Source organism: Ambystoma mexicanum, chromosome 2q, assembly GCF_040938575.1.
Source record: "Ambystoma mexicanum isolate Mex_15411 chromosome 2q, UKY_AmexF1_1, whole genome shotgun sequence".
Taxonomy (NCBI): Eukaryota; Metazoa; Chordata; class Amphibia; order Caudata; family Ambystomatidae; genus Ambystoma; species Ambystoma mexicanum.
Window position 1 is genome coordinate 483,277,910 of NC_090924.1, and position 24,580 is coordinate 483,302,489.

The window sequence follows — 24,580 nt, forward strand, 5'->3', positions numbered from 1 at the left end:
AACCCTTTGTTTTTAGCCCTATGGTGTTATTGGTAGGCTAGCAGCGGGGGGTGGGTGGGAGAGGCGGGTGAGCGTCTGTTTGTCTGTCTGTCTGTGTGTGTGAGAGAGATCGATCTCCAGTTGGGGTTTTTGGGTGCTGTTCGTCCTTCCTGAGCCACCTCTGTTCTCTTGCTGGCTCCCTTTTTCATGCTGGGCCTTCTGTTCTGGGACCCTTTCCAGGCCGTTTTGCCGCCGGCTTTATCGCTTTGGCCTGCCCTGGTGCTGGTTGCTGCCATCGCCTTGAGCAGTGTGGAGACCCCATCACCCTGCCTCATCTTCTCTTCAAGATCGCACTGCGTCGCCCCCAGCATAGTCTTCATCATGGCACCATTTTCTGTAGCTGGACACTCATTTTCTTTGAGTGGCCAAAACCTGCTTTGCTGGGTTCTCCTACCTTTTTGTAGTCTTCCTCACCTGTACCTTTGCTTCTGGCTTGAGGGTCTCACTCCTGGGAAGGGTGATCTTTCTTCTTTTCTTCTGTCTGGGCAGTCGGTGGTCTGCCGTTCAAGTCCCTGGCTGTTCAGGTCCAGTAAACCACACCTGAAAAGACTTGTACTCACTTGGCTGTTTGGGGCTGTCTGATCCCAATTTGTATCTACTCCTGGGCCCTAGGTTGGTGGGTTGATCTTGATACTTATTCCAGGGGTCCCTAAGATTTGTTGTCAAAGCTTTTCGCAGGCAAGCTTCAAACTAATTCCCCCTTGATTTCCATTGGGCTTGATTCTTAGTGTGCTGTATTTTCTCCCAGGGATGCTGGTTCCCCATCCCATGTTTCGAGTTATCCTCTGTTATCCCTGGGGTTGTTTACCACCAAATCCACACCTCTGGGATAAAACTGTGACTTACCTGTATTTTCCCCATAGACACAGATTGCCTCTTGACCTTTTCCTGTTTGTTCCCATTGGAACCCTTTACTCACATGAAACATTTTAAAAGTTACTTCGGGGGTACTTACCTGCCCATGGACAATTTTCTCTGCACCTGGTTGGGTCCAGTGAGTTTTAGGGCAAATCTAGAATTTTAGTTTGCACCTGTGATTTCATACGTATTTTAAAAATCATGTCTTCTACCTTATTGAAATTGCAATGTCTGATTTCAGTGTAACTTTTAAAAGTGACACTATCTAATTTTCTGTGAAGTTTAATGACCTGGTTTTATCGGACTAAATGTATCTTGTGTTTTAGACCCCTTTACCCCTCTTGAGGCCTTGCCCTGAATGTGAGGTTCACATTTCACTATGTCCGAGATGCCTAGAAATAGTGTGTCTTTGTTGGTGTTGGTAATTTCGGATGCCACTTGACTAATATTAGTGTTTTTTCTAATATTTTGTTGCATCCTCTTCCCACCCCTCGTCTCTATATGTAATGTGTCTATCGCTAGATAGTGGACCTACAATATGGTTTAGCAGTGTGTTGTGTCTTTATGACAATTTACTGTTTTTATAACTACACTACATATGTTTACTGTTTGTTATGTTTACTTATAAGTACTTATTTAATGAATAGAGGTGTAAAGGTGTATAATTTTTAGAACCAGTGTTGTGTGTGTGTTCTATGGGTAAGTGTGTGGACTAATTGTACCTTTGCATTAGCCTACTTCTCCCGCTGTGAGTTAAACCTGACTGCTCTGCCACTCTTTCTAACTTGAGAGGTTTGGCTTCCCTTTTGAGGTGGGTGTTGTGATGAATCTGATGGAGTCATCACTCCTTTCCCGGCTCTGACTCCTCCTCATATGGCCATGGGACGGCAGCTGCTACCTGGTCTTGACCCTGGGGCCAGCTATATGAGGGAGGATCGCTTTGGGTGGACAGCGTCTGGGGAAGTGTCATGGCATCATCAGATGAGACATGGTATCCCCCTTTTCCTTCTGAGGATATCCCACCCTTCTTTTACTCTTAACCTATGATCCTAAATGTCTTTAACCAATTTTAGTGCCTTATTCAGGAGAATGATTTATCAAAAAGGGCACCTGGTTGATGCCTTACTCTGCCCAGGTGGGTAACATGGTAAGAATAACAAAATTGAGCAAGGACATAAGTGTCTCACTGCTGAGTGCTTAGATGAACACAATCCTCAGAGATAGCCACCTGTAGGTGGTGGAGTTTATACTAAGATGAATAGTTGTAACAAATATTTTGATGAGACGATTCAGTGAGCTGCAACAGGGTTTTAATTAGATTGCAGCAGGTGTTTTCAATACACGTAATCATAAGCAAAAGATACATCAGCCGGTATACATTTTTGAGGTTAATTCACCAGTTAGTCGGGTAAGAAATGCTGGATATTTGTGGTCTCAATCAGTTGCTTCTACGTCTACTAGGGTGTCCTTGGGAAGGAAACCAGCAGACTTAGTGATGTGATAGCATATGAGTAATATAAGTAATCAGAACAATGTAAGGTTGAACAACAACAACACATAACAATACAGAAGGTCAACACAACAGTGTTTCGGCCAAGAAGTGATCTTAAGTGAGCTCTGGTGGGGCGGCCTTCATCAGGACAAGATGATTCCAAAGGCGGAGGTATCTTAAGAGGTCTGTTGAGGTAAACAGACAGGTATGTTTTAGGAGTGTGTCAAAAAAGGCAAATCTAGCAGTAAAAGAGTGACATGAATCACAGAGGAGAAGAGCAGGTGCTTACCGGGTCTGGGGAGCGCAGTGGCTTGGAAGAAAACAGTGTCCAAATACACTGTTTAGAATTTACAAGGTCTTTTGATCCTGTGGACAAGACAAAAGGCATTTAGTTGTCCGTCTCTCTTAGAATAGAGTAAGTATCGCCAGATGGGTAGGGACTTACCTATAGGTACCCCGATGTAGGGTGTTTCATCAGGTAAGCGTCGGGTGATGCTGTGTCAATCCGCCAAGGGATGACTGTGCATAAAATGAACATAAGGTTCGGGTCAGGACATGTGTCAGGGTCTCGTGATGGTCTAGGTGCCTGTGTGACAGAGTGCCCGTGTGACAGAGTGGTGAGATAGGCGTGACATGCGTTAGTGTGTAGAGGCCTGCATACAACCATGTTCTCCCATCAGTAGCAGATATGCTACATTGATGCGTGTACCTGAGCGGATTTGAGTGCTGCTGAGTGCGGGGTGCAGTGTAGCCCAATGGTGTTGCGTGGACTAGGTCGTGAGAATTAAGTCAAAGACAGAACGTTTGTGCATCAACATGCTTAGTTGTTGTGGGATGCGCTGTTGTATACGGTATAAGGACAAAACTAATGCTAGGAGCATTAGGCCCTGAGCGTGGCAGATTCACCAGTGATCGCATAATGCGGCACAAAGCGGTCGCATGTGGTAACTTGTGGCACCTAAAGGCGACAAGATTGGCTCTATCAGGAGGAGGGATCATAATTTCAAACACTACGGACTACAACAATGAATGTCTACGCTTGCTCAGCGATAGGAATGCCTATCTACCGCTACAAAGAAACCCGACCAAAGAATTACAGGAAGAAATTCTGAGCCTCACCAACCACGCACGACAAGAGACGTGGATTTGCGTGATGAGCATCGCTTTTTGAACAAAGACCATCCACGCATCCCAGCATTCTACATACTTCCTAAAATACACAAGAACGCTACGAATCCGCCAGGAAGACCCATCGTCTCGGCGTGTGATTCCATTTTTGAACCCTTGTCAGTATATACTGATTTTTTTCTCAAACCTTTCATCAACAAAATGGTTTCATACCTAAAGGACAGCACCGACACCATCATGATGCTCGATTCCATAATCTTGCAAGAAGAATGCATCCTAGCCACCCTAGATGTTGAGGCATTATACACGTCTATTCCACAAAGAGAAGGCCTGGAAGTACTCAAACTCTTTCTGAACACCAGGACGGATACTACAACTGTACCCACGGATTTCATTCTGGAATGTGTAAGATTGGCTATGACAGAAAATATCTTTCTCTTCAGGGACCAGCTGTATAAGCAAATCAAAGGCGTCAGCATGGGCGCGACATTCGCACCGGATATAGCGAATTTATACATGGCCCACTACGAAACAGAACATATCATGTCAGCCATCAATCCGTACAAAGAAAAAATCATTTTATGGAAAAGGTACATCAACGACGTCCTCCTCATCTGGCACGGGAGTCCTGAAGATCTAAAGGCATTCCACCTATGGTTAAACCAACGGAATCAGCACATCAGATTCACCATACATTGGGATTTCCATGGGATCGATTTTCTAGATCTTCACATCTATAGATCTGGCGATCACCTGCACACGGAGCTGTTCCGGAAACCCACCAACAGAAACACCTTGCTGCACTTCGAAAGCTACCACCCAGAGGGGTTGAAATACAATTTACCCTACGGACAGTTCTTGCGGATCAAAACAAATTGCACGGACCGTACCAATTTCGAGAAACATGCCAGCGATCTATAAACACGACTAAGGGACCGAGGATACCCTAAAAAAGCTATTAAAAACGCACAGAAGCGGGCCGCCAACACAGACCGGCGCATATGTCTCACCAAAACAACCAAAAAAGAACTAGATAGGCTTGTATGTGTCACTACCTATAGCCCATTGAGCAACATCATCAAGAAAACAGTCAAACAACACTGGCCTCTGATAAAAAAACACAGGATCACTTCAAAAAGTCCCACTGTTCGCTTTAAAAAAAAACGCAACATCAAAGAGACTTTGGTACATACCTTCATCGAACCTACCAGACAGATCAACACTCTATGGAATCTACCACCAACACAAGGCCACTACAGATGCGGCAATTGTACGGTATGCCAATTCACCGAAACCACCAAAATATTTCTTCACGAAAATGTCAAATGGAACCTACTAGAGCATACAAACTGTAACACCAAACAGGTAATTTACATCATAACCTGCCCATGTGGGCTCCTCTACGTGGGCAAAACCATGAGACCAGTCAAGACCAGGATATGTGAGCACCGCTCATGCATAAAAAACAAAGTACCGGACAAACCACTTGTTGATCACTATGTCCGCAAAAACCACACTAACATGGACCTCAAGTGGGTGGTAATACAAAAGGTCTCCTCGAGCAGAAGAGGTGGGGACATCGATAAAACCTTGACCCGCCTTGAACAAAAATGGGTTCATAAGTTGGACACTGTCAAGAAAGGGTTAAATGTCACTGTGGAATGGAAGCATTTCCTATGACCCCTCTTTTGTCCTAACACCGAACACCCTGAGTGATCTGTTTTTTATACTCAGTTTTTTATACCATTTTTCATACCATCTGTTTTTTATACCATGTGTTGTGTACCATGCTTTTATACCACCTTTTGACCACCATGTAAAGGCTGTACCTCACCCTTCAGTTGGACAAAGTATCTAATGATCATGCACCAACCAAAGACATTTGCAATAATATGTAATATAGCTGCCCTGGAACAAAGCCTGCTGATGGACATTCTCCGGGGCCAACCAAGTGTACCACAAAGAATGTGTATTGACTTTTGAACTAAAAAACCACCATGTAAATATTGTACTGTAGCCCCAAGTTGGACTAACCATGCGTTGATTATGCACCAACCAATGACACTGGCGACAATATGTAATGCAATGCTTGCTGATGTACATACTCCACGGCCAATCATATGTAACAAAAATGAATGTGCATATGACACTGAACACAACGTGTATATGTTTCCGTGCTATTATGCTTCACAAGTGTGCAATTTTCACCAGCTATGACCTTCTCTACATGCACCCCACGTCTTAGTCACCCAACATTTTGCCCGCTCACACGCGCTCGCTACTGGGCATGTCATGGTATTCAGTACAATAGCTCAAGACATCGTGCCGGCCCTATCCATGGGCCGCCATTTTGATTAATTTTTCGAATTTAATTTTTCGATTTTAGTTAATGTGCATCAGGCACTCCCGCGAACACTCCATTAGTGAACATCTTAAAATGGCCGCCTAACTTGTTCTCAGTAACGAACGGTGAACCGACACGGTGCACCATCCACGGGTCTCGTGTTCGTCTACAGACACTCCGCTGCAGACATCCAGTCTCCTACCTCGAGGTGAGTCGTGATTTTTCACGTTAGACCAGCGATTATGATCGCTCTCACCCGACCGCACGCATGGCCACGTACAACACTCCTTTGTGCTTTTAAACACACACATTGTGATAGAGCCAATCTAGTCGCCTTTAGGTGCCACAAGTTACCACATGCGACCGCTTTGTGCTGCATTATGCGATCACTTCGTGTATTTTGGCTACCACTGGTGAATCTGCCACGCCCAGAGCCTAATGCTCCTAGCATTAGTTTTGTCCTTATACCGTATATAACAGCGCATCCCACAACAACTAAGCATGTTGATGCACAAACGTTCTGTCTTTGACTTAATTCTCACGACCTAGTCCACGCAACATCATTGGGCTACACTGTACCCCGCATTCAGCAGCACTCCAATCCGCACAGGTACACGCATCATTGTAGCATATCTGCTACTGATGGGAGAACATGGTTGTATGCAGGCCTCTCCACACTAAAGCATGTCACGCCTATCTCACCACTCTGTGTCACACAGGCACCTAGACCATCACGAGACCCTGACACATGTCCTGACCCGAACCTTATGTTCATTTTATGCACAGTCATCCCTTGGCGGATTGACACAGCGTCACCCGACGCCTACCTGATGAAACACCCTACATCGGGGTACCTATGGGTAAGTCCCTACCCATCTGGCGATAATTACTCTATTCTAAGAGAGACAGACAACTAAATGCCTTTTGTCTTGTCCACAGGATCAAAAGACCTTGTAAATTCTAAACAGTGTATTTGGACACTGTTTTCTTCCAAGCCACTGCGCTCCCCAGACCCGGTAAGCACCGGCTCTTCTCCTCTGTGATTCACGTCACTCTTTTACTGCTAGATTTGCCTTTTTTGACACACTCCTAAAACATCCCTGTCTGTTTACCTCAACAGACCTCTTAAGATACTTCCGCCTTTGGAATCATCTTGTCCTGATGAAGGCCGTCCCACCAGAGCTCCCTTAAGCTCACTTCCTGGCCAAAACACTGTTGTGTTGACCTTCTGTATTGTTATGTGTTGTTGTTCAACCTTACATTGTTCTGATTACTTATATTACTCATATGCTATCACATCACTAATCTGCTAGTTTCCTTCCCAAGGACACCCTAGTAGACGTAGAAGCAACTGATTGAGACCACAAATATCCAGCATTTGTACCCGACTAACTGGTTAATTAACCTAAAAAATGTACACCGGCTGATGTATTTTTTGCTTATGATTACGTGTATTGAAAACACCCGCTGCAATCTAATTAAAACCCTGTCGCAGCTCACTGAATCGTCTCATTAAAATATTTGTTACAACTATTCATCTTAGTATAAACTCCACCACCCACAGGTGGCTATCTCTGAGGATTGTGTTCATCTAAGCACTCAGCAGTGAGACACTTATGTCCTTGCTCAATTGTGTTGTTCTTACCTTATTCAGGAGAATCACATTTTCTGGAAATCTTAATATGATTTCTTCAATTAACTTTAGGTATTCAATGGTTATGTAACTTGCAAATTTAATATTTTGATTTGTTTGTTCGCCATTCAATTTTTCCTATTCAATAATAATTTTTTTGTAGTAGTAGATCTGCTTTTTTTCAGTTACATTGAACCATAAAAGCCAAAAACAGATACAAATAAATTACAGAGCAGCAAGGTACAATATTCATGCCTATTACGCAAGTGGAAGTAAAAAAATCAGAAGTTCCACTGTATTATCAACAATTCCCCTAACAAAGAATAAATAATGATGACAAGTGCCCTAAGAATGGTTTGATTACATTTTGGGATTTGCAAACGGCTAGCATTACAAAAGCATCAACCAATTGTTTTGATTTTGAACGATAAAACCAATCTTCTATAGCCACAGGTGCCTGATTTTATATTAAATATAGAGTTTTTGTGTTCTATCTTTGAATCTGCCCCTTAGACTCCCAATACTACAAGTTTAGCACTATGACATCGACATATTATGCGTATTATTTAAAAATGATACATAATAGATTAATGAATGTACTTTTTCTGTTCATATATTTATGTATTTGTCTATATAGCAGTCCCAAAAGACAATGTTACTTTTGGTTTAATGCAGACTTTGTCCATGCATACCCAATTTCAAAGTAGCAAAGTAGCCCAAATAGAAACTTACAAAGATGGAGCATATTTTGATCCCATAGCAGTGCCTTGATTATCTGTCCGTTGAAAAAGATGTTGATAGTGTAAACTCTTAACCTTTTGTTGTGAGCATATTTAGATATCTACCTGGTTTTCTAAAAAGTTTCTATTATTGATTCATTTTTCACACACAATACTAGTGTACAGGAAATAGACAGTAATTGTAACATTCATGTGGTCTTGTTGCGGTTCTCTGTGTTCCAATTGTTTAATTACATCCTTTGAATCTTTGATATATGATGCCAAGCTTTGTACCATTGGATTCAGGAAAGTATATTTAAATTATGAAGTTTGTTCCGTTAGAGATGCAATCCCATTCATTATCTGTCTGCACAGAGAAATGTTTTGATACTCTATGCCTTTTTATAAATGAAGCATATTTCTTTTGATATTGATATTAATCATTATGAAGGCAGTTTTTGTAAACTTCTCTGTTAAGGGATCTACAACCACCGAACTTAACACAGGGGCTAACATGCCTGATGAGAAAGGGAATCCAAAGCTTTCTTAAAGGCGAGTAACGTGGACAGAGCATCAAGGCCTAACTCTCAGGTAGGGGTAGCAGGCTGACAAATTGGTCATGCTTATCTCTAGAAAATACACCAAACTGAAACACTAAAAATATATTATTTTATTATGTTACACATATAGAAAAGTACTTAAGACATACTACACAGCATTATACAATACATACTGATACCCCTGGGTCTGGTGTGCCTTATAAATGAATAAACAAAACAAACAAAACAAACTATATTATAAAAACAGTAATTGTCTCAAAGGACTCTATTCAACCCAATACCTTTATGTGGTGTGGCGGCATTGAATGAGGAGTCTGACCAAATGGTGGCATAGTGATTGCTATAGACATTTTTATTAACAGCCAAAAAATAAATACCTAACCCTTCCTGAAGGTGGTTTCCCTACCTCAAACAAGCTAAAACTCTGGAATTCAGGCAGTCCGTGTAGTCCAAATCAAAGGTTCACTGTCCTAGTCCAAACTCCTATTCTATCCCTACCACTTAAACACGAATCCTAATATAAGAAAGGTCCTCTTTAAAGCCGAAAAGAAGAACTCCCTAATCCTGGCTATGAGTCTTTCAAGTTGTAGCTGTCTCAACTTCTGGAAATGTCCCAATGTTCTCGAAAAAAGAAAAAAAAAGTTCCACAATACTGAAGTGGGGCTAGGAGAATGACCCTCTTCTCCGAGCTTGTTCACTGTTCTTTGTAAAGCTCTTGCGGGCTATTTCATTCTTAACTTCTTAAACACCTGTTATAACTCCCTCCAAGGGCTTCCTTTGCTTTTTCCATCTTCTTTACGTCGCCCAGCAGAAACCAAAGTGCTTGTCGATGGCCCTTTGGTTCTCCGAAGCTAGTGTCTCTAGCACGGGATGGGGACAAGGAGTTCTCTTCTTCGGTTTCTTTAGAGAAGATCGGTGTCCCGTTGGTTTCAAATGGGAACTGACTCTTGGCAGGATCCGGTGTTGACGGAACTACAAATAAAATATAATCTCTTGCATCACTGTTGTGTGTTGCAAAAGGTATCCCCTGGTTCATGGGCACGTGCCCAGGAGGCTGGCAGTTTCCGGCTGTTTGTCAGGAGGACACTGTTCTTGCCAGTGATGCTCCAGAAGACCCCTGGATCTGGGAGTCGATCTCTTTGAAGACCGGTTCAAGCAGATTTGCATCTTCTACCTTTGAGGAAGAGAAGGGGGAGGGGGAAGGTTTTAAGTGCCAGCCGTGTGTTCACAGTACGTTTTTTTTTATTTTTGATTTATTTAACTTACCCCACGCTACTGCCTTCTGACTCTTGCTTGTCTTTTCTTTAGTCTCTATAGATGTTTCAAATTGTGCTTATGTATCCCACAGCTCCTTTGCAGACTTTCTATTGTTCTTGTCCCCAATACCTGTTCTGGGAGGGGAAGTTTTCCCTAGTTCTGCCTGCGGTGGTTGTTAGGGAGAATTCTCATAAATGGTTGATTTCTCTTACCTACTGAGTCCCTCAGCAGCTTTGCTGGATTTCTGGGATTTATTTTTCTGACCTGGTAAGAGTGTGAACCTTTTTTCCCACTCTTACATGTTTTGCTATGTGTATTTCTACTTTTTGTGTGATCTTGGGCACTGGAGCCTCACCTACTCCAGGGCACCATATTTTCATGTGTGTTACCCAGCACCTTCAGTGCAGTGACACAAGGTTGTCTTTGAGACGACTAACCACCCGCCACCCCGACTCCATTTTCTGGGGCTGACTGCTGTCCCCCAGAAAAGGGTAAAGTTGCCATTAACTTTACTTTAGTCACTTTAAACCAGAGACCCAGTACACCCCATCTTACATGGAGTATTGGAAAGAGTTAACTCTTATCCCTTTTTGTCTGTGCCTCTTGGAGTATTGTTTCGCTGTCTTTACATTAAGACTTGGCTGGTGGCAGTGGTATCTACCCAAACTTTTCTACCGCGATTATCTTATATAAATGTGGTATTGTTTTAGGCTATTATATGAGCCTAGAACATAAACCCGCTTGACCAAATACATTTTATTTTGGCTCCGGCAGGGTTTATTCGCCATTACTTTTTGTTAAAGTCTTTCTCGTGTTTTTCTCTGTGCGCCAAATCGGGGATGACTCCTTTGTTCGCTGTCTTTTCGTGGACTTCTGCACAGAAGCCCTCCTTAAGGCGCCTGAAAGTCTAGGTAGGCAGGATGTGAGGGAGGGATCTCCGGACCCCTGCCATGGGTTCCCTTGGTAAACCAAGTCGCACTCCTGTTTCATGAGCTGAGGGGACTGTCCTTGCCAGGACAGCCACCCTGCTGTGTGATTGACAGCCAGGCTGTATGAATGGGGGGAAAACTGCATAAAAAGCAGGTCTCTGGTACTGGAAGAGCAGAGTCGCCACTGGAACGAAAGAACCAACGAGGAACTGGCAGAAGAGGACCCCTACAATGACTGAACCGCCCGGTGAAGCCCTGCTACAGGTCCGAATCTCCAGAATCCGACGACAGAGAAGATCCTCCAGGAAACATCTTCCCTTGAGCTGGTTGGACCAACCTGTTCGCCCAAACTGCAAGCCCGGACCCCTCCTCTGGTCGAATTCGCTGTACAGAGCTACAGTGGGTTGGATCGCCAGGAAGGTCGGACCCTGCTTGGGTTTTAAGGAGCACAACTTTTATTCGTTGCTTTGCTCTGCTGCTGGTTTCTTCCCTGGGTAGTGCAGGACCCTCCAGTCTTCCTACTTCTGATCAGTCCGACAGTCGCTTCAGGAACCTTGAGCCTGCAGGAACTACCAGGAACGTCTGCCTCAGCTACAGCTCCCTCTCCATTTTAAGGTACTGTGCAAATCCGGTTGTTCGTTTCGTTCAGCCGCGGTGAAAGTGTTTGAAATCTTTCTCCAATCCGAGGGCTTGTCCTTCTCTTCTCTTTGAACTAACTTTTCTACCAACCAACCTCATCCGGAAACCGCGCCACAAACCTTACCGCGAACTACCCTGAACTGTATTATCTTGAGCAAAAGACTTTTGAACCATTGACTTTGGCCCTAAGCCTTTTCTATCTGATTTTATCATTGTAGTCTCTATTGTTCGCTTGCCCTGAGTACTTACCTGTTGGTGTGGATTCATTTCTGTTAACTTCTGTCTTTCCCTCCCTTTTAAATTGCTGGAGTGCCATTTTGCTCCCACTTCATTGTGTGAGCTTAACTTGTCTGGAATTTAAGGGAAGTGGTGTGGTGTATCAAGAGTGATTTTTTAGACTGCTTATAATGGTGTAATGTTATACATCTGAAGAGTGAAATAAATGTTTATTCTTTTACTTGAAAACCTTGAGTGTTTGCCTGAATCATACTGATTGCTGTTCTTTGTGTAACTATTTGATACTGCTCACTTACTCTTGTGGTAAGTCTGGCTGCCCTGCTACTGCTACCACTTTAACTGTTGGCTTGTACCAAAGGTGAAATTGTACTGTCACTTGTAGTCTTAATTGTGTGTGGTGTTCCCAAAGGGTACTGCATATAATTCTGCCTAACAGTTGTCCCATATTATGTTTCTTCCTTCCTCTTTTGTTGGGGCCCGTCTTGGTTTCGCAGCCCTTGTCTATAGACCGTTTGGGTATACGATGTGGACTCGACCACCCAGCCTTTCCAGGTAGCATGCTGATCGAACTCCTATGTGGCTCTGCGCTAGGCCAGTGCTAGTAGTTTTGGTGCCGTTCTCAGACCGCTCGGTTCACCCACACTTTCTCTTGGTTTTCTCTGTGTCGGCCCTCTCTGAGCATCCCAGTCTCAATCATTTCTACTTCACTTCACTTGATCTCTTCTCGACTGGTTCACCTTCGTACCGCCTGTTCTCCTTCTCTCGGGCTGATGGGGTGCTGGACCGGTCTCGCCTTTCCTGGTCTCTCGCTCGCCCTCAGGTTTCCACTTTCTTCTTCTTCTTCTTCTTCTACTACTACTACTACTACTGCTGTAGGCCAACTTGCAGGACGCCCTTTCCACTTTCTACTGCTGCTCCTGCCAACACACTGCCGACCTTAATCATGTACTTGTGTGTTCCAACGAACCACACCCTGCATGTCGGTCTCCTTTTCTCGGTTCTCTTGTCCCTTTCTCGGTCTTCTCTCTCGAGACCTCCTCCATTCTCTCCTTCTATCTTCTTACGGATTCAGAACAGAGCACAGTCAACAGTCCTTCTTTACTGTTTACTTTAAATAGAGCGAACTGTCCCAGTGTAACGTCGGTTTGATTGACAATAGCTGGTTGAGCACTTGTTCTACTTGATGCCACTTTGCTTGCGATCTTCTTCGTCCCTGTATTTATTACCACAAGATTATCTGACACTTTACTGTAACACATTGGTTCAGACTCTGTCATAGGTAGAGAAGATTTTGGTTTTGGGAGTTACCCTATGGGATTGGGGCTTAAAGTGGCTGTGTCCCAGACTTGCATCCCTTTTCCCCAGGAAGGAATGTCCTCCCCATTTGGTCCTCCTGCATTTTACCACCCTGAGAGGGGGCTATTGGTTACTGGCCACACGTCCCTAGCCTCATGGAATGAGTCCCTCCTCTGGGGTGAAGGGCCACCATGCGAAGTATCGTCACAGTGTGCACTTTGTCATTAATCGGCACCTTTAAATTCTAGGTGCATTTTCCCCGCTGTGTTCTTTTAAATCTAGGTGCATTTTCCGTGCTTCGTTCTTTTAAATCTAGGTGCATTTTCCCCTGCTGTTTTTTTTAATTATTCTAGGGGCATTTTCCCTCCAGTTTTTTTAATTCTATAATTCTACGGGCATTTTCCCTGCTACGTTCTTTAAATTCTTGTTGCATTTTCCCATGCTGTGTTCTTTTAAATCTAGGGGCATTTTCCCACGCTGTTCCTTTAAATCTAGGTGCATTTTCCCTGCTGTGCTCTTTAAATTCCAGGTGCATTTTTCCTCAAAGCGTTCTTTTATATCTTAAAGCAGTACGCCTACAAGGTTTCAGCCCACCCATGACGCTCCAAGTTACTTGTTAGCAGCCATCTTCGCACATATAACTGCTTAGGCTAGCTGTTGAAAAGCACAGTTCTTACATACAAGTATCTCACTTATTAGATCACTTGGTTAACGTGGAAGACACTCCGTAGCTATATCTATTTAATTTACTTGTCTATTGCACTCAAAGAATCCCACTAGTCGGGTCCTTTTCCATGGTAGCATTCTACCCCTATTAGAAGATGCTCTCGGACAAGCAGCTTATCACATTGGGTAGACTTGGGTGTAGCCGGCCCATAGTACCAGAAAAATCCGACAGTCACATTGAAGATGAACTCCATCCGAGTTTAAGGTATGTATAAACGCACCACTTCGGTGGACATCTGGCGCAGGAACGGCTCTCCATCCACACACTCTATTTTTTTTTTTTATTGTTCATTTATAAGGCGCTTTATACTGGCGAGTGGTTTCTAAGCGCAGGATCAGGATTCCAACCTGTGTTGTGTCGCCTTGTCTTGCTTCCAAGACAAATGCGTTGCCCCCGAGCTATCCTTCCTCCCGCTATGACAAAATCGATCTAGCTGGTCACATACATTTTCTCACTGAAACCCCAGACTTGCCTCAACACCTGTGCCATTACCATACAGCGACAACCTATGACAAATTTGGTCTAACTGGGTACTCATTGAGTCTTCTGCACTAGCGCTCTGTCATGACCACCACAGCACCCGCCTATGCACCTGACCTCTTGGGTTGCTCACTGGAGCCTAGCCAGCCCTCCTAAATCCTAATCTCGGCCAAATGCATACACGCACCTTAAAGTTTACTCTTGGAATGTTTTCCCATACCTGGACCTCGGTCCGAGAGGAGGTCCCAACCACAAAGCACATTGAGGCCATACAAACGGGAGGAGAATCTGTGAACTGCACAACATAACAGAGCGTGTAATAATCCACCGGGCCTGCACACAGTAGTATAGTTTGCTTAAAGACACAACCCACACATGTTACATAGGTATTAGTATATTTGTTCAAATATGTTTGGCCGAATGGTACATTTGACCAAATTTGGCCTGTACCATCCGACTGAATAAATTCGAATAAATTGGCAAATACATACAGAACATATGGCGCAGGGGTTGCGGGGTGTCCCCCACCCTCCATGATCGGTGTGTATTAGCCTTGGGGTGTCCCCCGCTTCCTCAATATTGGAGGCGGGGGACTGAATAAAAAAAAGAAAAAGGGGCCCTGCAGCGTCTGATCCGACACGCATTAGAGGGACGGATCTGACGCTGCAGGGTTGAATTGGACCAGGCACTGAGCGAGCAGGTAGGGAAGCGGGGCGGGGGGTGGTGTTTGATCATTTGAGAATTGATCGCATGCTGGCTGGTTTTTTTTTCGAACAGTTTGCCGCAATCAATTCTCATACGATCAAACACCCCTAACTGTTACATATGGTAGGCCGTAGACCAGGAGTTAGAACCCAAGGCAAGCGATAGGCAGATAGGTAGAGAAGAGAACCTGACATTTTAATCTACAATTAAGATAAATGTAAAAGCCCCTAAGGCCAATACTGACACACCACATTCATTCAGGATATAGTATTAAAATAACACAAATACACATATGATAATATCGGGCTAGAGGGCGGGAAACAGTTTCTACCCACGGCACAATTCTTCCCAAAAAATGACCAGTGAAATTCACTCCCAGCAAAAATAGTTGCACAGTTACAAAAATGAATTGCAGTGGTAGAAATCATTCACATTTACAGGAAAATACATAATCTGTGATAATTACTAAAAATCAAGCGATTGGCCTAGAACTTGCTGAACCCCTTTCCGGGTACAGGTAAAATGTCCACAGGCAGGTAACTACCCCCATGGTCACTTTTGGAGAGTTAAAGGGCATGTACAAATTTCCGTAGAAGTCAATGGGGCAAAGTCAAAGGGCCATTTATTTGTATAGAGGTAAGTCTGTTTTACCTCACAAGTGCACATTTCATGGCATACAATCCCAGGGAGGAGCAGAGGAGACCCCATTCAAGAGATCAGAGGTTGGTTGCAGAACCAGAAGCCCAAGGAGCGGTTACAACAGAGCAGGAGAACCCCCAATGCAAGTTAATGGGAAATGGGATTGAGACTCAAAGGGCCTGATTCACAGAATCATTTTATAATAGTGCACTCCCATTGGAAAGTGCTCTGTGAATCGGGCCCAAAGAATCTTAACCCTGGACCAGAGGGACCTCTGAGGGTGAATATAAGCAATATTTGCCCACCCCAGGACCCAGAGGTAAGTACTCACAGTGGATGTTTTGGCAACAACTTCTGTAGCAAGTGGAACAATCTGGTTAAGTACAAGCTTCTTTCCTAGAAGTGATTTACAGGTTTCAGTGCCGAAGGGCTTTAACTCTGAGACAACGGCCCTAATTATGAATTGGCTGGTCTGAAAATAATGCTGGTAACAATGTATACCGACACCTTTCTGGAGCTGCTTACTCAAAGTCTGCCAGTAGAGGCTCTGATCTATTGGCAAGCCTGGCCTGCCGGTAGAGCAGGCCCCTATTGGCAGATAAATGCCTGAATCACTGGCACCGGTACTAACGGCAACCCCCTCCAATGGAGTACTGTGGGCCTCCATGGAATGGGGATTTACCAGATTGTCTCCACCGCCCGTAATAATCCCAGTAATTCCGGGATATCGGGTGGCAGAGACGGTACAGTCGTTTCCTGGTATCACGCCAGAAATACCGGAATACTAGGGAACTCATAATGCGCCCCAACGTCTCATGGTGACCTTCAAGCTAGGAGCGAAGAATCTGGCGAGGAAGCCTGTGGTAAGATGGAAGAACCCATGAAGTTGGATCTCAGCGTTTCATCGTATAACAAAGAGCAACAGGCCCAGTGCAAAAACAATCGCAACACTGAGGATAACAGCTGGGGGTACCCCAGGGCATCCCAAGGACCAGGTCAGATGGGATGCTGGTGTCCTAACTGCCTTTCAGAAAGTGGCAGCTTCCAGCACCAAGGCAGCAGACGCTGGCGGTAAATGGCAGGAAAAGGGTGGTAAGCAGCACAGAGAAAGGCTTCAGTGTTGAAGGCTTGACCCAGTGCACCAGAGGAGAATTCAGGAAGCCCAAACTGAACTTCAAAGAGCAGAAAACCCAAAGCGGGAAATGCCCAAATTACTGCACTAAGTGAGAGTTAAAAACGTCAGAAATCGGTGGGAAAACTCCCATAGCAGCTCAGCAGACCTTCTTCCATGTTGAAAAACAAAAGGAGTGAAAGGAGAATAGGAGGTAGAGCAGAGACCAGGCAGAGCCTTATGTACCATTGGAAAAAGGGGCCGGCCAAATGCCAGCCCACCTATCACTTAAGGGTGTTTGGGGCAACGGGTAGATGATCAACGAGACTGTTTGCACTGCCACTTAGCTTAGACCCACCCGCACAGGAAGTGTGATGGAAATTTCAGGCTCCTACTCTGGTCTAAACCAGTCAGAAGCAATATTGAGACTGTCATGCTGGCTCAAAAAGAGCCCACGTGGTCAGAACGGTCCTTTTGAGCCTACCTTGTAGTTGTCCTCAACAAAGAAAGCCCCATTAAAAAATAAATGCAAGGTTCAGGATTTAAAAAACTACATTTCTGTCCCAATGGCTACCTAAAAGGTACATTGGGCTGCCAATTGTGTAAAATGGCTTGCAACACTGGTGGAGCCAAACCATCATCCTAAAATCAATGTAGGGTGAAATAATCCCTCCAAGGCAAAACTAAGGTATCTCAGGGGCTCCCACAGCACTGGGTGCCTTAGGTGTGAACCAATGTCATATAACTTAAGCAAGGCAAATATAAGTGTTTCAGTTGCAGGGGGCGTAAGGAGAAGTCCCCCTGACCACCAAACATAGGTCAGAGATCCTGAAAAATGAAGAGTAAAAAGATGATGGGCCCTAAAAAGTGGCCATAGAATTTCCAAAAATTGGAAATTTTGTACACCTTGTTGGTTTGAATCTGCTAATCTTTTGCACCATGTTGGAATACATACCAGTACTTTGTTACCATTAAGTTTTGTGTAACAAGTTGACTGAGTTGCCATATGGCTTCTGGAATGTAATCTTCACATTTCATTATTACAATCATACCTCCTTTATCAACCGGTTTTATTATTCATCATTTAGATTCAGTTCTTCAATAGCTGCCTTTTAATTTGTCAGACTGAATGATGCCTGATGTTTCTTCCTTTTGTTGCTCTCTATTCTCCTGTGACCAATGTTTTTAAAACTTCAATCACATTATCTTGCGTTATTAAAGCTACCATCAGCCTCCCCCACAACACACTTTCAAGTTGATATAATAACCCTGCAACTAAAATGGGGTTCTCAGAAAGCATCATTGTCCTTGTAGCCTTTTAGGCTACTAAGTTCACATCAGAAAAGGGGGTTCAGTGACCACATGACTTTCAGTATAATCTTCTCTAGTTAGAGTAGAAAAGTACAAAATAAAACATGCAATTCAGCTGAAATTTTATGGGATTATCAAAACTAAGATGTCAAAACCCCAAAAAAGCATACTCTGTTCTAACACTTGCGCAATCTGTTTGGGCTAAAACAGTCACTGACAATTTTCTTAAAAGGCATGCCCACTGCAATGTGATATACAGAGCTGACGTATGGGATACCCTTGAAGATTGATGACCATGTATATTACTACATGTCATCTTGATCACATGGTTTTAAGTGTATGCATAGTCACCCACCAATGTGGAGGAAAGGGTCGAACATATAAGTATAATTGGCTTGCTGCTAGGGTGAACGACTTGCTATAAGCCCCCGATCCATTTGCTTGTCCTGAATGGTTCACTGTTATGGAAGCATTTCGTTTTTGTGGATCTGGTTCCTTAACTTAGTGATTTGTGCATGGTATGTGATTGTTGGGCTGGCTTAGGATCTTGTGTGAATGCATCATCACTGAGAGGTAGTGTTTATTTCACAGATCTGTACCTGAACTAGAAGTCTGCTGCTGAAGATGAGGTGCTGTTACGGTTTTGGTGTGGCTATACTAGCTGGACCCTATGTCCTCTGACCTTGCTCCTTACCTTTGTCTTCCATATACTGTTGTATGTCTTTTTATTTTTAGGTTACATTGAATGGAGTAAACAAAGGCTGGTACGTCGGATCACAGAATTGGAAAAGGTACGCAGCAACGCAGGTTAAAAAAATGTGAAAAATGTAGTCTTATGATTGTGATGGTCTTTGCTTTACAGCCAGAAATCCCCATCCACCTGGATGCTTCCTGTCCTTCCTCTGGACTCTTTCGCGACCTCTGCAACTCTCTCTCTCTCTCTCTATTCTCCCACTCACTCTGCAGGGCACACTCTGGATGTTCTGATCTCCCCCCCTTCTATCCCTCTCACCACTCCTCTCTCTTGGAGTGATCACTTTCTCCTTTCCTCCCAGCTCACCCTCTCTACCCCCCTGCCAAGCCACCTCCAGCACTGCTATCTAACTTCTTGGTTATCTGACCCATGAAGCGTCTGTCAGTTGAGGCTTTTGCTGCCACTTTCTAACCCCCCTATCCTCCTTTAGCTGACTCACACACCCTGACACAGTTCTTTCCATGCTCCACTCTGCCATATCTGATACTCTTGATGTTCTTGCCCCTGTCATGAGGATCCGCTTGAAGCCCAAAGCCAAGTGCAACTCCTGGTTCGACTCAGACCTGGTCACCCCCAAACGCAAGGAAATGGCGTGCTTCCGGTACATCCTCTGACAAACTGGCCTGCCGCCTGCTCCAAAGGCAATACTATCTCTCTATCCGCACCAAGAAGAGAGCTCACATCCAAGCCCGCGTCTCTGTGGCATCTAATAACTCGGCCGAGCTCTTTAAAATATGCAAGGAACTGGCCAATCCTGCTGCAGTCTCTACCTCTTATGTCCCCTCCCAGGCCCTCTGCACGGCTCTGGCTTCTCGTTTCATCTCTAAAACTCAGGACATCTTGTCCTCTTTCTCTCTCTCGCTCTCTCTACCTCTCCTCCTCCTCCCTCTACTCCCTGCTCTTCCTCTGGCCTTTCTTTGGCCACCTCTCCTCCCTCCTTCTCTACCTTTCCCCTGTTCTCCTCAGACGAGGTCTATGAAATTCTCGTCAAAACAGGCTCACCCCTGTTCCTCCAAAACCATCAAGGACCACATTGACACCCTGTTCTGGCTGACTTCTGCAACCTCTCCTTTGCCACTGGAGTCTTCCCTTCCCCCCCTTGAAGCACTCACTTGTGCACCCTCTTCTTAAGGAACCCTCTGCCGACCTGTCCTGCCCGGCTAGCTATCGCCCAATCTCCATCACTCCTTTCGTGGGCAAACCACTGGAAAAGCTGACCATCTCCCAGCTTAATCTTCACACTGAATCTGTTGGTTGTCTCCATGACCATCAGTCTGGCTTCAGAGCTGCCAGAAGCACAGAAACTGCTCTCCTGAACATCTGTGAAGACCTGCTCTCTAACCTTGATTCCAACACCCACTGAGTCCTCATCTTACTTGATCTCTCTTCTGCCTTTGACACGGTCAGCCATGCCATCCTGCTCAACGGTCTCCGCGATAACCTGGGTATCACTGATCAGGCCCTGGCTTGGCTGACTTCTTTCCTCTCCAATCAACCCTACCAGTTCCAACTTGGGTCCTTCCTCTCCTCTATCGCTACCTGTGGTGTTCCCCATGGGTCTAAGCTCTCTCACTGGCTGTTCAACCAATACCTGGCACTTCTTGCCTACCGCACTGCCGCTCTCTTCCCCAACTTTCAGTGCTATGCAGATGACACTCAGCTCATTTTCAGGCTTCTTTCAGCAACCTCTTCTCCTTCTCTCATTTCTGACTGTCTGCTATCCAGCAGTGGTGTGCCGTCCATGTTCACTGCCTTAATGCCAGTAAGACTGAGATTCTCCTCATCGGCACACCCGCTGCCTACTTTCATGTCACTCTCTGGCTGGCTGGCCTCTCTTGGCCCTCTTCCTGGTCCCACCTTTGAGGCTAAAAACTTTGGGATCCTCTTCAACTCCACACTCTCCTTCTCTCCTCACATCTCTGACATCTCTAAGAAGTCACGCTACCAGCTGCACCTCCTCAGAGGTTTTCTTCCTTTCCTCTCCTTCGCCCAGAAGCTCACTGTCTCCAGAGCTCTGGTTATGTCTAGGCTGGATTACTGCAAAAGCCTCTTTCTAAAACTGCCTGCCTCTACTCTCTGTCCTCTGCAACTCATCCAAAACAGGACTGCAAGACTTGTCCTTGGCCTCAAGCCCAGAGATCGTACCTCTCCAGGACTGAAATCTCTGCACTGGCTCCCAGTCGCTGCAAGGATTAAGTTCAAAACCCTCTGCATTGTCCACAAGGCCTCCTGGGGCCTCAATACCTTCAACTCTCTCTTCCTAAATATCTTCCTTCTCGAGCTCTTCGCTCATCCACCTCCAAATCCCTCAGGTTCAGTCGCTTCTCCAAGCAACGAGTTGGTGGAAGATCTCTTTCTTCGGCTGGGGCCTCCCTCTGGAACAACCTCCCTGCCTCTCCGATAATTAAGGAGACCCATCTCTGGTTCCGGAAGCACCTCAAGACCTTCCTCTTTGCTTCTGCTTTCTCTCCTCCTCTCCCCTGCTGAACTCCTGGCTGAAATTGAAACTGCACTGGTCACCTGGCTACCCTCTGTTCTTGGGCCCAGGTCCCCTCCCCACCAGTTACACACCTGCACTGCACCCCTGGCAACCCTTGCACTCTGGGACTGTTTCTGTATCGCTACCGCCCCCTACCAGCACTTGACACCTGATGTCTGCACTTACCCTTACACCTGCCACCAGCTGGCTGCACTTCTTATTTATTGTGTTTATTTATTTACTGTTATCCTATGTACTGCACTTCCCCTCCCCCTTTCCCCTCACATTTTTGCCCTTTCCCCTTTCCCCCCTCCCCTGCACTTGCGCGATCTCAGTTTCACTTGGCCTAGTAAGATCGTTGTCTCTATCTTCCCTCTGTTCCCCCCCTTGCCTCGTCGCACCTTGAAACACTTGTGTATAGGCACGTTATAAATGCCATATCCTATCGTACCCAAGCACATGAAATTAAGCCGAACACCGCCCTGTTACTGGTTTTAATGCTTTTAAGTGCCCACAAATGTTTTGGTTTTATATGCGTTTTCTGTTCACTGTAAACTGTGTAGCAGAAGAGGGTTAATGAATGCCGGTGGGCCAAGGTCTCATTGTGCTTTTTGTCATGTTCAAAGATGTTTTTTGTAAACCTGACTTCCGTTTCTTTAACTGTAGAAAGCGAGTGAGCTGGATACAACCCAGTTGCCGTCTTCTGATCTGGAGAAGTCGGCAAATGACGTTTCACGCGTTCAGGCACAGCCGAATCAAAATTCCTCACCTGCCTCAGACGTCTCAGAAGAGTGTGCGCGCCTCAGAGGACTAGTGAAGAACTTGAAGGGAGATCGTAGTGCACTGCAGTCTATGCTGGCGAGCAAAGAGTGAGTTCAAATGTCTCTGTAAACTCTCCCATGTGGCACAACCTTGTAAGGTCACCATCCAAAATGAGAAAGAGGTTCTGCTTTTGTGAACGGAAACTTGGGTAAAAAGATGTGTGTTGTCTATTATATCTGGATGATGTATGTTGAACATTCACCTCAACTGAACCCGATCAATGTAATTGCTGGTCTAAATGACTGTGCACTACTCACTCCACAATACTGTGGCATTGCTGATTACCATCATGAAGCATAGGAAACAGTCTCCCTCTACTTCTGAAGCATCGCCACTGACTCTCATTCAATTTGAATAACTGTATACTTGGTCACAATTTCTTGTCTGTCAAAAGAACATGATCCTGTAATATTATTTTCACAATCCGACCATAACTAGATAACTAATGGTGTGTAACTGTGCACAGTCTTATCAACAGAGTGTTCTACTTTTTGTAATAGCTGAGCCTTAACTCTTCCTTTCAACTTCTCCTTATGTACAACAATAATAAGCTGCATCAACAAATTCACAATGTTTGGCTTTCGCGTCTTGGTTTCCTCCAATACAGACATATTTGATTTTGTTGCTATGAGTGGACTGCTTGAACCAACACATAGAAGATTATCTAATATGTGATGTAAACAACATTTCACAATTTGAGTAAACTGCATTTGTTCCAAAATAAAATTTGTAGTTTAAACTTTTTTGGCGTTCTGGCCCACTAACTTTCTAGGTCACCTAAATAGTTTTTGCTGGCTTCCATGGTTTCTTGACTTTTTGTTTGTAGCTAGAGGGACATCCACTGATGTGCCCCTGCCATGCAGCACTTTGTTAATGTGCCTTCTTTAGTAGCCCATATGACCACAGGTCAGGGTGTTTTTAAAGCATCTCATGTTGGTCCCAGTGTGAGTCTGTCACCCTAAAATTGTGCAGAGGAGTATGCTGGTGGAAGCTGTAATTTAGTTTTGGCTGCATTTGGGTTCTATCCATGTTTACCACATTAGTCGTCTACTCCACCTATATGGTAGCCATTGGAAAAGGCTGTTTTGCTCACGATAATCCATCATAATTCCCACACAGGCCCCCTTGGTTTTTGTTTAAACTGATGTAGATGGGTATTAAGTCCTCTAAATTGCCCATTCAACATCCAATGTAGGTTTGTAGTGTGTGCTGCAGTGTTGCAGGGCCCTCCTTATTGTATTGCGATTTAGACTGTGTTCACCTGTGATGGGATTGGAAGGCTTGTTTAGGCCTACCCCTGAGTGAATGGATTGTCAGTCGATGACTGTGCATTCCTCACATCTGTACAGGATTGCCTGGAAGAGTTCTACTAAAGGTGGGCTTCTGCTGCTTAGGTGTGGCTGCACATGCTGGACACTGGCTCTTTTGCACTTGCAAGCTGCTCCTTCTCTGCTGGTGGAATCCCATTCCGGAACTTCCTGCTGCCATCCCAGCTGGCTGGCTATTTCCTAATGCAACATGTATCCTGGCCTTTGCAGTGCTGCCATCCTAGCACATCATTCTGGTCCAACTGCCTTGGAGTCTTCCTGGCCTAGAAGTTGGATGTCTTGCTCTTGAACCACGTCACCTCTGGTCTTGGGACCTCTGGGCTGCCTTCTGCCATTGCCTCTATTGTGGGGTCAATTCTTGTCTTGATGGCTGCCGGCACCTTTCTGTTCGCCTAAACTGTCCTGGAAACTGTGTTGAGATCTTCTGTGCTCTTGCTTCCTTCCTCGTGGATGGCTATGCTTCTGCCTTGTGGGTCTTTCGCTCAGGGGTCATATTTATTGCTCCATTTCGGTGATCTGGCTCCTTGCTGGGGGAGGGTTTTGAGTACCTACTACTCTGCGACTAGCTGGACCTTACACTAACACTCAATCCTGCCTATCACCCACTGTTACTGGGCTAACTTTTCAAGATCTGTCACTTTGAGTACTTGTCCCCACGGTATGAGGTCCTGATCCTGTCACTTGATTTGTGTGCAGGGGTCCCCTTGGTTTGGGAGTTGTGGGGTTTTGACCCCCTTCCGCCCGTACCCTCTCTATCAGTACCTGTTGCTTGGAGTGGGCTTAATGCACCCCCCTGCAGCTAACTCTTCCCGGCATGCTGGTACGCACACCCTGGTCTGGTACCTTTTGGGAGGCTCTTTGTTTCCTCTCTGGCTGTTTGCCCATTCTGCTGAACCTGTGGGGTATAAAGTGACCATACCTCATTTTATCCTATAAACGCGGCAGAGCTTTGTGATCCGGTCCCATTGATTCCTATGGAAAATCTTTTGGGAACACTTTAAACTTCAAAGTGTCTTTATAAGGAATTTAGTTGAACAGAGGCATTTGTCCTGGGTCTCCAATAGATCCCTGCACTGTTTAGAACCTGTGCCTA

The 24,580-nt window shown here is 45.0% G+C and overlaps 1 protein-coding gene across 7 annotated transcripts in view; it reads left to right on the forward strand.

The window, feature by feature from the left end:
* Positions 1–24,580, forward strand: part of IQCE (IQ motif containing E) — a 1,388,455-nt gene that overhangs the window by 699,744 nt on the left and 664,131 nt on the right. For all 7 annotated transcript variants that reach the window (XM_069647600.1, XM_069647604.1, XM_069647602.1 and 4 more), the window contains 2 exons: positions 18,840–18,895; positions 22,004–22,206. In XM_069647600.1, the coding sequence (XP_069503701.1) occupies positions 18,840–18,895; positions 22,004–22,206 (259 nt within the window). The remainder of the gene's footprint in view (positions 1–18,839; positions 18,896–22,003; positions 22,207–24,580) is intronic.